General features: G+C 47.4%; 1 protein-coding gene across 7 annotated transcripts in view; it reads right to left on the bottom strand.

Annotated features, from left to right (window-relative positions):
• The window catches only part of Nrp2 (neuropilin 2), a 115615-nt gene that overhangs the window by 84412 nt on the left and 13529 nt on the right, over window positions 1-17674 (bottom strand). For all 7 annotated transcript variants that reach the window (XM_021198435.2, XM_021198436.1, XM_021198430.2 and 4 more), the window contains exon 2: window positions 14923-15100. In XM_021198435.2, the coding sequence (XP_021054094.1) occupies window positions 14923-15100 (178 nt within the window). The remainder of the gene's footprint in view (window positions 1-14922; window positions 15101-17674) is intronic.

Genomic DNA, 17674 nt, shown 5'->3' with positions numbered 1-17674 from the left:
CCCTCCCGACACAGGGAAAACAGGAAGAACTCTCTCTGTGTCCATATCTCACTGTCCCATTAGGTCACCCAAACTAGATGGTGAGGAAGGCTCCCCCTGGCTAAGGCCCTTTGTTTAGAGCAGTTTAAAGTCTAGCCTGGGTCTTGCCTGCCTTTCTGGGTGCACGTATGTTTGTGAGGAGGGGGTTTTATTCCTAAGGCACAATCCTTAGGTCCCTATAAGGACATTATCCTCAACCTCAGGATTTGGATCTATACATCGGAATGCCTGCACCCCAAGAAACCACTCTTGGGCAAATGAGTCCTGCCTCCCTTCACGTTGCTTGTTCCACAGATGGTTATGACCCAGACTGAGAGCTTTCTCAACCCCGGGCCCTTGCCTTTGCTCTTTCTCGAGTCTCTCATACCCATGAGCTCTGTCCATGGCTGCTTCCAATCTTTAGGGCTTAAGTGCAAGCACCATTCCCAAGGCCTCTCCTGTCCTTCTTGGTCAGGTGGCATCCCCTCATGTGTTCATCCCCTTCTGGAGAGGGTTAGCCTGGACACTTGTCTATTTGCTTAGCCCCATCTCTTGTACTACAGAGGAAGCAGGATGAGGCCAGACTTGGCTCTTCATTGGTAGATTTGGGGTATTTTGGGGTCCTTGGCACAGGCAGGGATCACTGTGTACTGAGGGAATAAATGAAGCCTGGATTTGCAGTTTGTGTTGTGTGGTAGGATGACACTTTGCTACTGGGGTGATGGGTCGGTCCCTGGTGTACCTTCTGCCTTTGCACCCCAACACATCCACTGAGTTATTCTGGTTGTATGTGAAAACCTAAATGTTGCTTTGTGACACAAAGCCACGAAATATAACATTTTGTGGAGAAGAAACATCTCAAATCCTGCTGACAGCATTTTCACTATTAGCGGCAAACAAATCAACTATAATTAAAATGCTGTCAAAGTGATTGGAGATTTTTCTCACACTTTCAAAGTTCCATATTTCATGAGTGGATTATCCAGGCCAGAGAATTTACCACCTCCCGGAGTGCCTTTCTTCCAGGAAGCTCAAAGACAGCTACAAACACTGTCTTATTAATCCTTACATTAAAACCTGCAGGGAAAATGGGAGGAAATGCCATCACAGTCGCTTGCAGCTCCCAAAAAACCTCCCAACAAAGAAGCTGCCTGAGACACACAGAGGCTGCAGGGCGGGTCTGCACAATGTTGAGGTCTCTGGCAACCACAGGCCCAGAGCCAGGCCACCTGCTTCTTGGGTCCAGCCCTTACAGAGAAATTGGCTTGCTGTCAGGTTAGCTCTTTTTAAAGAAGTACATCCCATTTCCTTGCATTTCTGACTTCCATTGTTACCACTCATTTAGTAAGTAAATCAATGGACAGTGACCATATTTTATTGAGCAATTACTATGGAGCTAGACCCCCAGGTTTAGATATTGTTTCATTTAACCCTAACTTTATACATACCGGGCTGGCCATGATCACCACTCATTTGGAGAAGTGTGAATGGAGATTCAATTAACAGCCCAAGGTGATGACCAGGAAAGGTCAGGGGTAGGATTTGAACTCAGGTGATCCCACTCTGCCACACAGGCTTCACCTCCATTCCCTTTCTTCACTGTCTGGAAAAACCAGATAGCACAAAAGCAGGAGCGGGGCCAGGAGGGAAGAAACTTTCATTCCTCAGGTTTCTACAAAATGGGCAGAAGTATGGAGCGACTTCACAGAACCCTGCTCTTTTTTCTCAGTCATTCTGATTAAACAAAGCCCGAAGGATGTGCCAAAATTAATAGACAGATCACTAGAGGGAACAGGGAGCGGATTTAAAATGCACGGCTTCAAGATTTGCCCAGTGGAAATGCAGCTCATGTGTTCAGATGGGATAACGCATTAATTTCTGTAAGTGCAGTATTTTTATAAGCGTGTGTACACCCGAATGTGAACATATGGCCCGTCGAGTGAGAAAATAGGATCCAATGTATTTATAAGAGCTTCAAGTACCATCCACATATTCTAAAGTCCACAAATTTCCAATATGGTCCATGCAGGAGTTTCAGTGTAATCGTGCACTGAAGTGTTGTATCATCTTCCCATGCAGGTGTATTTTTCTAAGGAAGGGCTCTGTGACAAAGCCCACCTGAAATTATTACACAGATCCATGTCCAAGAGAGCGCAATGAACTCTGGGAAGGAAGCTTTTCGGACAGAGCCAGTTAGTCCGAGGCATTAGCTACTAGTGAAACCACAGATAAGACACCTACACTCTCTCCATCTCAGTTCTTCATCTATAAAATGGGAATAATAATACCCTACACTTGGAGCTGGTCAGAAAGACTGGAAAGGTACAGTCAGCCGCAGCACAGGGCCAGATGCCTTGGAGAGGGTTATTTTTTATTATAGCCACCATGCTAACATAACACGATGGTGAGAGATGAGTTGCATACCTGTACACACACACACAGACACACACACACACACACACACACCCCAGAGCATCTTGAAGATGACACAAAAAACCTTGCTACAGTCCTGGTGCTGCCAACCTTGGGGGTAGATTTCCAAAAATCTACCTCTTACATAAATCCATGTCGTTGAGTTGTTGAGATGTATTTTACTCTTGAAGTTCTGAGCCTGGGATCTGGGTCCAGGGAGCCAGGGATGGGTTCAAAGCCACTTATCTTCCACTTATTGGGTTTTGTTAGCTTGTTTTTAAATAGGATCTCATATCTCAGGTTGAATGTTCTGTGTAAGCAAGAATGGCCTTGAACTATTGATCTGCTTGCTTCTGTCTCCTAAGGAAGGGATTACAGGTGTGTTCCACCATGTCCAGTTTGTCTAGCAATGGGAAGCGAACCTAGAGGCTTTGAGTGTTGTGAGCGAGCATCTACCAGTTGGGCTATATCTTCAGTCAGAAAGGCTATCTGTCTGTCTATGTATCTATGTATCTACCTATGTATGTATCTATGTATGTATCTATGTATGTATCTATGTATCTATTTATCTAATCTATCTACTTATCTATCTATCATCTGTCTATCTATCTATCCATCTGTCTGTCAGTCTGTCTATCATCTATCTATCTATCTATCTATCTATCTATCTATCTATCTATCTATCTATCATCTATCTATCTCTATCTACTTATCTATCTATCCATCATCTGTCTGTCTGTCAGTCTATCTATCTATCTATCTATCTATCTATCTATCTATCATCATCTATCTATCTATCTATCTATCTATCTATCTATCTATCTATCTATCTATCATCTATCTATCTTCTATCTTTAAGTGGTGTTGGGCTTAAACCCAAGGACTGAACACTGGAACACCCCATTACCACTGACTGATGGCTCTAGTCCTCATCTGCTGTGTCTGGAACCTGAGGTACTCATCTTCTTGTCCGTATGTTGCACTGAGGCACACAATTAGCTCAGGACACTGGCTGACACACAGTCAGTCCTCAGTGAGCAGATGTTGTCCCCACAGCTATTATTGTCATTATTACTCATCTACCTCTAAACCCTTAGTGGTTCTACCACTCGAGGGTTGTTTGTGTGTCTGCACTTGGACCCAGTGCCTTTTCCACAGCAGCTGTGTGCAGTTGTGCTTTCTTCCTTCATTTCTTCAAGCCACAAATCTCTGATGTTTGCAGCTTTTCGTCTGCAGTCCCCTCCCAGCCAGGGTCACCACGCTCATTAGGAGGGAGGAAATCTGACCACCCAGCAAAGGAAGTATGCACAGAGAATAACCCAAAACAAACTGGAGGAATTATTCTTAAAAACCTTGAAGGCAAGAAAGTGGAAACTGCAAATACCATCTATTTATAATCGCTGCTTGTTTTTCCGCAGAAGCCCCGGGATGATGTAGGGGCCTCAGGACTTCATTGTTCCCCAGGTCGAAGGCTGCCAAGAACCCTCTCTACGTGAGGAAGGAGGCTGCTCCTGACACAGTGTCTGATAAGTCTTCTGTGGGTCACTTTCAGAAAATGAAGGGCACACAACAAAGCCACTGGTGCCCCTGCCCTGCCCTACCCTGCCCTGCCCTGAAGTTGCACACTGCTCCCCACACTGCCCTGGCTTCCCAGCAAGGTACATTCCTGAAGCTGCAGAGCCGTCAGATCTGTACCAGAGGGTACTCTGGAGGTTGTCTGGATAGAAAACATTTGCTTATGTAAGGGGTGATTTTTTTAGGCCACTGGTGAAGTTGAAGGCTTGGGGCTGGCTCTTTTCACCATGACTGTCAGAGCTTCTTTTTTATGACTATAGAATCCTCATTCTTTAGCTTCAACTTCAAGAGCCCCTGCAAGTGTTCTGTAATGATGCCGGAGTACTAAGTCAGTAACAGGGCCCGTAGTACACTCTCTCCTCACTGGCAGCCATAGGAGCAACTCAAATTCTGATGTTGAAAGTGAAGCCTGATAGAGCCAAGACTTGCTAAGTTGTCTCATGCTGGCCTGGGTTTATCCTGCTGTCCTGCCTTGGTTTGCCTTGCCTCCTAAATGGGCACGGAGCTCATCTCTTCACCTCTTGGGACCAACTAGGGGCATAAAGTAACTGATAGTTGTTGAGGGGAACTCAGAGCACGTCATCCTGAGCCCCTGGTGTGCTGGCAGCATCCCTCCACTTGGCTGAGATGACAGCTCCCTCTGGGTAAGGAGCTCACTCCCTCTGCCTCCCAAAGGAGCCAATTGTAAGAGAGAAATCATAGCCTCCCCATCTGTCCGAAAAATGGAAGCCTGCTGGGAGAAGTGTGCCAGGCCCCAGGGAGCCAATCACCAGGTCAAAGTTCATCTGAGTTTTCTGGGGATAGGATCCCCATCATTTTACTATTCCCCTAGCCTCTGTCACAAGACTTGGAAGACACAAGACCTGTCTGAAAAATGTGCTATGAGGAATTCCAGGACAGGGGCACTTTAGGAGCAGGTGGCAGATGTGGCAGTCAGAGTTTGGAAACTATTCTCTTGGCGTTTCAGGTTACAGAGAGCTCAGAGCTTCCCCTGGCTCTAGGGGCAAACTTGTCACTACTGTGTGGAAAGCACCGGGGTGTGGAAATAACAGTTACACACTAATGTCCAAGCAGGAAGGGGCTGTAGCCACGCCAGGGTGGAGATTCTGAATGTAGCCCTTGGTGGCCAGTCAGCTGGAACTGTTTCCTCCTCTCAAAGTGCCACTTGGATACTGTGTCCTGATATGCATCCTGAAACACTGTGGCAGCTCTCAGAGCAAAGCCAGACCAGGTCAGGCATGCAAGTCACAGCCCTGGCCTCGCTGCATGGTGGAAATGAATGTGTTAAAATCCAGTGTTTGCTGGGCACAGAAGTAGCACCCAGAAATATAGGGTGCTGTTAGACTGAGTCTCACTGGACCATGAGGGAATATGTCTAGAAAGTGCACATACTTCTATAAGAAGAGAAGCAGGTTGCAGGAAGTCTCCAAGGTAGCCGGAAACAGTCCGGGTTGAACCATACCTAAAGGACTTATTTCTCTGGAAGCCATAAGCAGGCCCTTTGTGGTGTGTATGGATCAGCTGGCTGGCTGGTCACCATATTGTGATGACCAGTGGGGACCCCATAGCATGGAGAAGACATTAGTGCTGTGGATAAAGTGTAAGAGCCACGTGTGGAAAAGAGGCTTGCTGAGAAGGGTCTAATAGTAAAGACGCCCCAGAAGAGACGTCCATACCCCAGCATTTAACTACAGCTGGCCCTGGGGGTGGATGGAGTCTTGTATCTGGCAGGACCAAATGATGATGATAATAATAATAATAATAATAATAATAATAATAATATTAATATTAATAAATAATACTTTCTTACCCTCCCACAGTTCTCAGAGGATGACACACAGATAAATCACTTTGAACTTTCAGATGAAAGGTGTTCCATCATAAACCCCAGGTCTCATCAACTGTAATTGTTAGAGTAATTATTTTAATGATGATAATGGGAGAAAGGGGGTGGGGCAGGAAGAAATCTCCTACCTCAAGACAAAGAAAAGCTTTCCCATTCAACCCTGTGCCATGCTTTTTTTCTGGTCCTAGGCTGTCTCCATCCCTTTCGAACGGCCAGTTCCTGGGCTGAAATATTATTTACTGCTTTCTTTTCCAATAAAACAATTATTTGTTCCACGGTTCTCCCTCTCACCCCCTCTCCACTGTGTCTGGCTTGGCCCTGACAGCTTGGCTACGAACCGTTTACATGTCTCGCTCACCCGCCCAGAATCTGGTTCAGCTCCATTGACACTAAAGGCAGGGGCATTCTCTGTGTGTGAGGAATCAATTACTTCCGCTGACACTCCATTACTGGCTTTCACATCTTTGGATTCCAGATGGAGAGAAAAGGTGGTAGTGGTGGGGACCCAAAGAGGGTGGTGAGTGTGTGTGTGTGTATATGTGTGTGTTGGTGGTGTGTGTTGGTGTATGTGTGTGTGTGTGTGGTGTATGGTATGTGTGTGTGTGCGCATGTGCGTGCGTGTGCGCACGCGCCTGCAGTATGTGTATGGTGTATGCCTATGTGTGCTTGTGGTATGTGTGGTGTTTGTATGTGTATGTGTGTGTGTGGTATGTATATGTGTATATGATATGTGTTGGTTTGTGTATGTGTGTGTGTTTTGTGTGGTGCATGGTGTGTATATATGCTGTACTTGTATGTGTGTGTATGTGTGTGGTGTATGCCTGTGTGTGTGTGGTATGTGTGTGTGTTTGTGTGTGGTATGGTATGTATGTGGTGTGTGTGTTTGTGTTTGGTATGTATGTGGTGTATGCCTGTGTGTATGGAATGTATGATGTGGTATGTGTTTATGTATGGTATGTGTGGAATATGGTTTGTGTGTGTATGTGGTGTGTGTGGTATGTATGGTATGTGTGTGTTTATGTATGATGTGTGGTGTAGTTTGTATCTGTATGTGGTGAGCGTGTCTATATGGTGTATGCCTGTGTGTACATGTGGTATATGTATGTGTGTGTGTGGTATGGTATGTGTAATGTGGTGTGTGTATGTTTATATGTAGTATGTGGTATATGTAGTGTTTGTGTGTAGTATGTGGTGTGTGTGATGTTTGTGTTTGTGGTGTGTGTGTGTGTGTGTGTGTGTGTGTGTAGGAGTCCAGGGGACTTGGGGGCAGACGATGAGGGGCAGATGGAGACTATTGACAGAATCAGGCCTCTAGCTTGTCCTTTAAGACATAGAAAGACTTCTCTTTCCTTGACTGCCTTGCTGGCATCCACAAATGACCTCGTGGCAGGAAGAGGTGAAGCAAGGCTATAAACCGAGCAAAGGAATGGCTTGCGGGATTCTAAAGGAATCCGAGCCCAGCCCAGCCGGAGCTGGACAGCAGGTGACTGCTCTCAATGCATTGAAGCAGGCATGGAGAGGCAGCTGAAGGCCATCTGGCTTCCAATCCAGGCCTCCTGCAGTCCAGGTGTGCTCTCCCAAAGCCTCAGTATTTCCTTCTGGTCAGTGGGAATACTGGTGTTGAACCCACAGCCTGCTATGGGAGATGGCTGTAGACAATGTCTGCCGCCTTTGAGAAACACGTGGGTGTTTGCTACTGTCTAACTGATAGTCTTCCCCCACAAACACACAGCTTGGCCTCTGACATACAGAGCTGGAAACTACCTACAACAGTCCATGGTGCTTGCCCTCACAGCCACAAGAAAGGCCTTACACAACTGTGTGACTTTTCTTTTTCCATGTGTTCCTCTTGAACTCAAGCCAAACCTGGGTTTCTTTCTTTCTTCTTTTCCTTAATTTCTTAAAATTTAATTTTGACCCAGCTAACTTTTTTTTTCCCAGGGATTTTCCTTCTATGAAAAAAAAATTTTTTTTGATTATGTAAATTGAATACAGCCATCTATTCTGCAATCAACTGGGTTATGAGCCAAAAGATCTCATAATGAAGGGCGATTATGAAGGTTTTGGGTTTTTTTTCCCTAAAAGACAAGGGCTGCATGTGTGTGATAATTTACCTAAGCATGAATGGGGACAAATGGAATTAAGTTATCTCTTAACTATCTCGTCAGGGTCTAAATCTCCTCGCCAATAACACAGACAACAAAGACTGCGGATTCTTTTCTACAGGCCTCGTGACTACAGGGAAACACAAATCCCTCTGTAGAAAAGACTAATGTCTTGACATGTTATCTCCCCTTTTAGGTTTTACCCCTCCACACCTTTATCTGTCTCACAGTCCCTCAGAATTTCTTAAGACAGCCTGCCGGTGTAATTAGATGGGAGAATTACACCGAGTTACATGGGGCGAGATGCTGGCCCTCTGGGATCTCCAGGCTTCAAGAAGGTGCCAGGGTTGAGAGGCAGAGCAAGGGGGATCATGTAGGATAAAATCTCAAGTGATTTTCTCAATCAGAAGATAAAACACATTGTTAAGAAAGACAGCCACAGTGAAGCTCGCTTGCACGGAGAACATTTGCGATTGCAACATCGAATATTTAAAAACAAACAGCCAAAAATAACTGTTGTCCCAACTGCTCTTTAACCTTGGAAAGAGGAGGAGAAGAGTCCGTGGGCTGTTCTTCCCCCTCTTCTTGGGTGAGCTGACGTTGCTGGGCAGAGGGAGTCCTTGGTCAAGGTTGCAGAGGGCGGGTCAGCTGGCAGCTGGGTTCTGGCTAACGTGGCGGCAGGTCCTACTATTGCACCAACTCCCAGAGGTGGGTCTGCTTCTGTCATTAGGAGGGTTGTTGCAATACAGAAAAATACTAATGCTCACCGGATCCTTGGAGAGTGGGGATATTTCTGTGGTGGGCAGGCAGTAAATCTGTCCCAGTGTCATGAGTAATCAACCCAAGGGTCCCTCCTCCTGAGCCCGGCACATGGCATCCTCTTGTACCGCAGAGACTGGCTCTGTTTCGACTTCAGGGGATCCCAGCTGAAGCCACACCTCCGATTGGGTAATTTGATTTCTCAGAGAAAAGAAAAGGGACCTAGAATCTGGACAGGAGTGAACTGATGAGGACTTAATCCAGATTGTTACCTGGACAGTGCCAGAGCGAACCTCACTCCCCATTATCCTAAGGACATCTGGACATAGTGATCTAGGCGGAAGAGACATTACAACCGTGGGGAGGGCGGGGCCGTAGACTCCCCATAATCCCAGCCTTTCCTGCTTCCTGCTCTGGGTCCCTCTCCTGAGGAGGTGGGGGAAGTCGCCTGGCCAGGAAATAGAATTAAGTAACATGGTCAGGCACCTTTTTTTTTTTTTTTTTTTTTTTTTTTTTTGCCAGGAAGAGGGTTTGTATCAAAAGTCACAAGGGCAGCCTCCTTTCTCTTGCCCCTGCCCTTACAGCACTCGCAGGGAAGGAAATGAAGGTCAGCCATGTTTATGACTGTACTCCCCAGAGCTTGGTCAGTCCTCTCTTCAGAGTGCCACCCTTGCACGCTCCCTCTTGCTGACTGACTCCTCTAGGGTCAATATAGGCATCTCCTCTTCCAGGAAGCCTCCCCGGGTCTTCCAGCCTAGGCTGGATCTGGGTACTGTGGACTCAGGTAACAGTCTCCCATCAAGTCACAGTGGGAACACGCAGTGGGGGGGGGAGGGGGAGGCAGATAGCTTGAGATTAAAGAGGGGCAGACTGGAAAGTAGAGTTCGAATCCAGGCCCTTCAGAGGGCAGGGCCTGAGGGCCACTTGCTTAAGCCCTCTGAGAGCATGGTTCTTCATCTGTGTGTATGTCGGGCGGGGAGGGGGAGCTATTTCATATGCTTCCTGTCACTATTGAGACAAAGTGCCAACCCACTGCCAGGCTCAGACGTACTGTGCCAGCTGGGACAGTTTGACCTCACTACCTCCCACTCTGGGGTCCCAAAATCTATCAGGTCAAAGGGTACAATTTACTAACCCCATGTATTTCCAAAACAGGCCATCAAGTTTGGCAATAATAGGTGCTTTTAAGCACTTCCTGGGCACAGAGTGAACGGCCCGTGGCCATTTGGCTGATGGCAGACCCAAGTCTGAGTGGTTTGTGACATGTATCGCCCAGATTTTATCATCCTTGTCCTTCCTTTGTAATCTCAGATGGAAGAATGGGGAAACCCAGACCTGCCCACCCGCCAACACAACTTATATCACAGTTCATATCACGTATGCCTTGGTGTCATCAGTGATAAGACATCAATAAAAGAAGTATGTGCGCACACCTACTGAGTTCTCTCCCAGGCTCGTTTCTGCAGTTCATAGTCTGGGAATGTGGTCTGTGCCATTGGAGAGCTTGCCCATCAGAACGTGAGATCACCATACCAGAACAGACAGTGTGATTGAGGTGGCTTGGAGCAGGAGCCAATAAAGGGCAAGGAGACAAACCCTGGGGAAACATGGGTAGAGAAGGAGGGACAGCCCATGCCATGGGAGCTCAGGGAGACCTCATGCAGATGGAAAGCTCTGTCTGGTTGCTGGGAATGTTGGCTGTTTACTGGGCACAGGGAAACACTGACTGCTCGACACGAAGAGACTAGATTAGTGAGGTCTGGTTTCTTTCCCCTGTTTAGCCTCATGGTTAATTTATCAACCCAGGAATCTGCTACTTGTTTTAAGGGACAGACACATCTTCTAAGATTTAGATGGACCCTCTGTGGTAAGTAAACACAAGCACATTTTGTTTAGCTAGGACACTTGGCAAGAGGCCCAATACCCCTCTTCAGAATGTAGGGGACTGAGAAGATCAGAAGAAGCAGGAATCTAAACCGACCCTGAGAACTATGGGTGCTGTGTTATGCTCAGTCGGGGTGGGAGTCAGTCTTCGGGCAGTCCTTACTCTGTCGTGGCCTTGGCTGAACGAAGCAAATAAGAAGTGCTAGCCTTGAATTTACAAGGACGTAGGGTTGAAATCTTGAACCCCAGGACCTAATCTTTGGCATAGACAGCAAAGATCTTCTACGGCAAAATTGATACATATGAAAAATAAAGGCAAGTCAGAAGAGAGAGGCTGTATGAGGTAGGATGGATACTCATAACAAGAATTGAAAGCAAGAAGTACGAGGAAAAATTAGTCTCGAGTTTCCCATGACAGAGGCTTTTAACGAGCTTGCTAACTTACTGTGATAACACAAACTAGACACAACAAAGTACTTATCATGGTTTGGGGGACTTAAGACGTTTAAAAGCTCAACAAAAATTTAAATGGAGACTGAGGAGGTGGCTGGGTGGCTAAGCTCTTGAAGAGGTGGTGAGCCCAGTTCACAGCAGTTATCCAAAAGCTCACAACTGCTTGTTAACTGTGGCTTCAGGGGATCTGGCGCCCTCTCCTGGCTCTGCCGGTACTGCATTCAAGTGCACACATCCTCAAGAGCCAATCAGATCCAAAGAGGACATTGATTGGCCTCACCCTGCACGAAGGAGTGAAGTCTAGAATTATCATCTTAAATCATCAAGAACAAAAAATGACTCTCCTCAACATTTCTTGGTTTTGTTTAAGAAAACAGGGAAGTGAGGCATGCGATTTAAAATGTTCAGGATTTCCACGGAGGGACTCCGCCCAGAGGGACTGTTCCTCAACGTGCTTCGCTTTGACAGGAATGAGGTGACTTTGTTCTGAATCTACGTAGACTTACTTGTGAGGTGGCCTAAGAAATGTATGTTCACAACTTCCTACTTTTCGAATTTCCCCAAGATATTTTCAAAATACCTATGTGCTATATACTTGTTCTTTCTAGGAACTAAGTCTTGATTTTAGTTACCTTTGATTGGACCTCTCCAACGGTGTGTGTGTGTGTGTGGTGTGTAAGCACATGCACACCAAGCCTGCTTGAAGACTGGTGAATAAGTTGTACAGGATGGGCACGTTGGTGAATGTTTTTAAGAGTGCATGCAGTTCAAAGTTTAGAAGTGGAAAAATACCCTGCCTTGTGTGTATGTTTCTAAAACCATAACACTGAACCCTCTGGCTGATGACTCAAGCGAGTGGCCTCTCTCTGTCTGCCGAGGCAGCAGCCCTCTGGTATCTTCTGCTCCCAGGGGGATGAAGTGACTTCTTTCTGTTTGCCCAGACAGCCCTGAGTCCTGTCTTTTTGTCCCTTGACACAGGTAGAGCTGCCAATGCCACAGCGGGCCTTTGCTTCTGCCTGTAGCTGCTCCCTAGTCCCCAGGACAGCATGCTGGTGCTTAGGGGTTGGCTCCCTGTGGATAGCCCGAGGGTGGAGGCAGGCAAAGCTAAGAGAAAGGGTGGCTTTGGATTGCACTGGCACAGAACGGCTGACGCTTGTGAGTGAAATTTTCCAAGCAGACAGCAAGATTCAGTGGAACAAAATGAACAAGTGGTGGTCAGGAAAAAGATCTGTCTGGGGGTTGCTCAGTAATGGCCTTGGCCTCCTGGAATGGAGACTGTAAGGTACAGAGAGGAAAAGGCTTAGGTTCCACAGACCAGAATAATCCTCCCTATAAGGGCCCTGGTCTTAGGTCAGAGGGTCATTTTTTTGTAGTTCATTTCAAGCACAGAGAGCAGAAGAGACAACGTGGGCAGGCATGTAAGCTGTGCCCTTTCGTTTCCTCTTTCTTCTCTAAGCTATTGCTCACTCAGAGATGGGCAGCAGAGGCAATTTTCTGTTGGGAGAAGTATCTGCTTCATAAACTTCGAGGTAAAACAATTGAGCGTGTCCCCAAAATGGGAAGAAAGAGGGGACTGATTTCCTTTGATAGCAAACGCTATTTAAAAAAAAAATGCAGTGTGGAAAAGAAGGAGTGAAAAAGAGTGTAAGAACAAGAAAAACCTTCCAGGATTTAATGAGATGAAGTGTTCCTTTCTCAAGAAAGTAAATTGGGCAAGCCCCTTGTTCTGCATGCAAATGAGGGCAAGTGGGACCAGATACGGCCTTCTAAATATAAAACTTAATGAGAGAGACAGAGGATGGGGCGTGGGGGAGCGGTGGCGGGGTGGATGAGAACTGAGAGCGAGGGTAAGTGGGCCTAGAGGAGCCTTGCAGACAATTTGGCACTAGGGGGAAATAGATTCCAGAAAGATTTTCTTTCTGACCTCTGTGACCTTTTTAGGTTGCAGCCAGCCTCAAGGATGGGGAGTGTGGAGGAAAACAGGAAGCTGGTTAGGAAGAGCCAAGAAGCTGGGAAGAGCTCCTGTAACTTGCCTGTTTCCTCTCTTCATAGTCCAGCAAGGGTGAAGTTTGAGTCCTTCTGCTCCACATCAAGTTCTACCCACCCGGGGGCTGGATCCCGGGGCTGCCGAGTGCTTCCCTAACCTTTTACTCTACACAATATTTTTGGGGGCTTTGCTCATTGCCATCTGACTCCAACCTTCTAAAAAGCAAGGCCCTTTTCCCCTGTCATCGTGAATATCCACAAAATGGCCTCTTAGCAATTTCCCCTCGAGATTGCGCTGGAATCAGCAGAACTGAATTTGGCCCTCTGTCCAGAGAGGTGCTTAGTCAAGTTCCTCTGAGCTCATTCTCAAGCACCCTGTGCATTATGTCTCAGTTGATGCCAACCTTCTGCAGCTTAGCCAAAGACGTCGGGACCCAAAAGCCCTTTTACAGAACTGCTCTAACCCAAATTCTTTGTCGACTTCGCTGCTGGGGAAGTAGAATCCTGGGATGCTGAGTCAGTGTGTCCAGCGTGTCTGTGTAAGACAGACAAAGGAGGAACTGATGTGCTATGTCATTCATCCAGGCAGCCAAGACTGGCCCTGGAATTAGAAACCCCATCCTGTGACTCTTAGTCACATGCGGCATCCATCCGGGAAACTTTGGTTTTCAGCAGACTACCTCCTGTTAGAAGGAAACCATTCTGTAGGTGCAAAGTGGTCCTGGGAGTATAGTAAGGACAGCAGTTCGCCAGGCCTCGGAGTCTAGCGTTAGTTACAGAGGAGCCTTGAGTCAGTCAGAGGAAGCGCTGGCCTGGACCGAAGCCTGCTCTACATCAGAGGCCAGGAGTATCACCTGCTCTCTCATACCTGTGCCACCAGCTGTCTCCTTATTAATTATCCAGGACTCCCAACTCCTTGGTCACAGGAATGCTCAGAGTGCTAAGGTGTCATGTGGACACTGAACAGTCACCAGAACTTACAAAGACCAAAAATGCCATTGCCATATTCTTTTCTGAACACTTTCACTTTTGATTCATGAGAAAAGCACACAGGACAGAGGTCTAGAGACTATTCAGGCATCTCTATGATTGGCACGACTCTCCTGCCTGTTTCCCCGAGTGGGCACAGCAGCTCAAGAACATTTCTCTGACCGTCTGCATCTCCAAGGTGGCTGAACTGATGTCCTGTTGTAAGATCAGCTGAGGCCATCTTGAGGAACTGACTTAATCTCTCTGTGTTTTAGTGTTCTCGTGTCAAAAGGAAGGTCATGACGGCCCTGGCTACCCAGGGCCACAGCAAGAACTGTGTGGCTTAATTATTTGTAAAGCAATTAGAACTGTTTGTAGAAGGGATCTATACCTGCATCTTTGAGAGTAACCTGTGCAGCGTGGACATCAAGAATCAATTGGAGTTTTAACCCTTCCGTCATCGACTCCGTATTTTTTTTACTCTGCAATGAGCAGCGCCTTCGGAAAGCAATAAGCCAATCCCCATTGCTGGATATATTTGAGGACCCAGCTACCATTTTATCAGGGAAGCTCGTAGGGCTCCTGATAAGGCAGCAATCAAAATGGGGGAGCCCTCCAGAGGAAGGTAAATCACAGATACAAGAAGTGGGGTTTGTAGTCTGCCTCTTGCCCCCATGGAAACTCTTTCCACTGCCAACTTCCACAGACAGGGCACCACTGTTTTCTGTACCTCATTCCAAAAGGTTCTTCACAAAACCACGGAATCAAATCCACCCTACCTCTCCTAGAAGCTAATGCCACGTTTAAGTGGCCCTCTATGGCTAGGGCCCACAACTACCCTTCAGTGAGAGAAAGGACAGAACGTCAGAGCAGTGGCCCTGTGTGTGTGTCCCCAGTCAGCCAGGCCGTGCTTACTTGCAGTCGTGTTTCTCAATTTCAAAGTGAGGGTTGAAGTTGAGAACAATCTTCTGGCTGGGTTCGGGGGCGTAGACAATCCACTCACAGTTCTGATGGGAAGGATAGTCCTGGGGGTAGCCTGGGGAAGTGATGTAGCCAGCATCTTTGGAATTTAGCCGACCTCCGCAGGGTGGATCTGGAAGAGAGAACAACACCAAAGCACTTCAGATACTCCTCCCTCCCAGTAGCTGATTACAACTGTTTTGAAAACCTTTTATGGCAGTCCGGGAGACTATTTCAACTCTCCTCACCTCCTACCCCCCCTCCCAAGACAGAGACATACACACACATAGACACACACATAGAAACACAGACACACACATATAGGCACACACAGACACAGACACAGAGACACAAACACACAGAATCACACACATAGACACACACAGGCACAGGTACATAGATACACAGACAGACAGACAGACAGACAGACAGACAGACAGACAGACAGACACACACACACACACACACACACACACACACACACACTCCAGAAAATGATCTTAAGTGTTTCAATTCTATGGCTGGAGATTACGAAAACAAGAGTGTACACTTAAGACTCCTCCCTGCCTTTTCCTGTCTCCCTTTCTTGGCCCATCTTCCTCTCTTCATTCAAGCCTCCCATCTCTATCTTTGTCTCATACATCCTTCATTTTAGTTGGTGTCTCTCAGCCCAGCATAGTCAGCCAGCAGCCAGGCTCCAGGAACTGACAATCGTGGGTTTGTGGTACAACCCCGTGAGCAAGCCTGGCAACAATTGCGAGAGGGGCAGAGAAGCACTTTCAGCTTTGGGCCAGAACAGGCCCTAGAGGGTGATTTCAGCTTATTTTTAAAGAAACTCCCCCAAAACATTTAATTCCACACACACCACAAATTTGATTTATGATTTCATTATACACCCAATGGAAGAATCTGAATGGAAGAATCTGCTGGCTCCAATCTCCCTATTTGTACAATGGTGCTTTGTGTTGAGCTACCAGTCGCCTTAGCTTTCCTCTTCGATTTCTGCCCACTGTCCCTCTGGCTCCGTCACCACCAGAGTGTGCTGCTGCTTTGTCAAGATGCTCAAAAGGAAAGGCAGAGGCAGGGGAAGAGCTGGCTCCCCCTCACTTCAGTGCCTGGTTGGAGGTAAACAGCCTCCGTGGGCCAGGAGGGAAGGGGCAGCCTTCAAAGGCAGCAAAGGTAGGTGATGACATTTGAAGAATTTCATCTACCCAGGAGGGAACTCCTGCAATCCCTAGCAGGGGTTGGGAAATAAGGGGGTGGGCTGCTTAATACCACAGTTAGAGCGAGAGGCAGGCGCAGGAGACACAGGAATATTCTGAAGTCTCTTGGAGGCCTTCGAGAGCGAGCAAGCGTTGCATGTCTCTGAGCATCAATCACGATTTAACATCGCCATCTGCATGGGCCAGCATGGGCCCGTGAATTATGTATTACAGCTCAGCAGATACCCTCCAGGACGGGGGTCTTTCTCCTGTGTTCCCTCCAAGAGGGAATGGGTCATGCATTTTTAACTCTACAGGTGCACTTTACCATCCCCTGTGCCTGTTGGCATTACTGTCTTCCAGCCCTCTGCTGCAGATTGCCAGCCTGACAGGCTCTAAATGCATAAATGATAGGCATGCTGCACAATGGTGGTGGGACACAAATCCACACAAGTAGCCTTTTGGCATCTCGCTTCCAAGGGCTCCAACTGTGCCTGGTTGAACTGCCCAGAATCTAATGGATTCAGGTCCACTCCCCACTGGGTGGAAAACAAAAGTGAGCTATTTCCGCAGGCTAACAGCGACCAGATCATCCTTTACCTAATGACCCTGCATCCTCCCCAGGCCCGGAGGACAATGGGTTCACCCCTGCCACCCAGATGCAGCCACCTCCCCTTCCCTGCCTCTATGGTCCATGCCTGCGGGCTTTGCAGACGCCCCAAAGCACTCCCCCCCAACCCAGGGCACCAGTATCTTCCAGCTGGTCATATGGTGGCTCATCAGTCTTGGCTTAAGTGGGTGAAAGGGGCTGGGAGTAGCCCTCTGTAGAGGCAGATGTGTGGGCACTTATGTACACTAGGTTGTTTGTTTGTTTGTTTTGTGGGTTTGGCCAAACTATCGGAGACAGGAATGTTCTGCTGGGCCAGCCCCCTGCCGGTTATTGTTGCAGAAGACCGCCCTGCCTCCACCCCCCCCACCTCCCCCACCCCCACCCCCACCCCCTGCCCCGTGGAGATCCTGGAGGAAACCTGAACAGAGCTCCCTCCCCTTTAGTAACCCTGATGGTTTCCCATCATCAAGCTCCCCATCCCTGCTTCTCTCCAAGTACTCTTAACCGAAGACTTTCTCCCCTCAGCGTCTTGAGCAATTAGTCCATGCACGCAGATCAGCAGTGGAGACAGGAGCAAAACTTTCCTTGCAGAAAGGTTTTCTCTCTTATCTACACTCGGTATAATTACAGCCCCACAAAAGAAATTTTGTTCAACTTGGCTATGCTCTATAGCCAGTAGTCTGCACTCCTGCGGCTGAAATTTATTAATGGAGAGACAAAGGACAACCCCACTGCTTTCCTGTCTCCTGCCCCCCTCTCCATCACGTCTTTATCAGAAGAAAATCAAGCCACTTAATGAAATATCTGTGGACTCCTTAACATCCGTCTCAGTTGTGTGTTGTTAACCTTTTCAATGCCCACATATTTATAAATGGGCATTCTTGCTTAGACCACA

Source organism: Mus pahari, chromosome 5, assembly GCF_900095145.1.
Source record: "Mus pahari chromosome 5, PAHARI_EIJ_v1.1, whole genome shotgun sequence".
Taxonomy (NCBI): domain Eukaryota; kingdom Metazoa; phylum Chordata; class Mammalia; order Rodentia; family Muridae; genus Mus; species Mus pahari.
The sequence above is the reverse complement of the archived record's forward strand: the minus strand, read 5'-3'. Positions and strand labels throughout refer to the sequence as shown.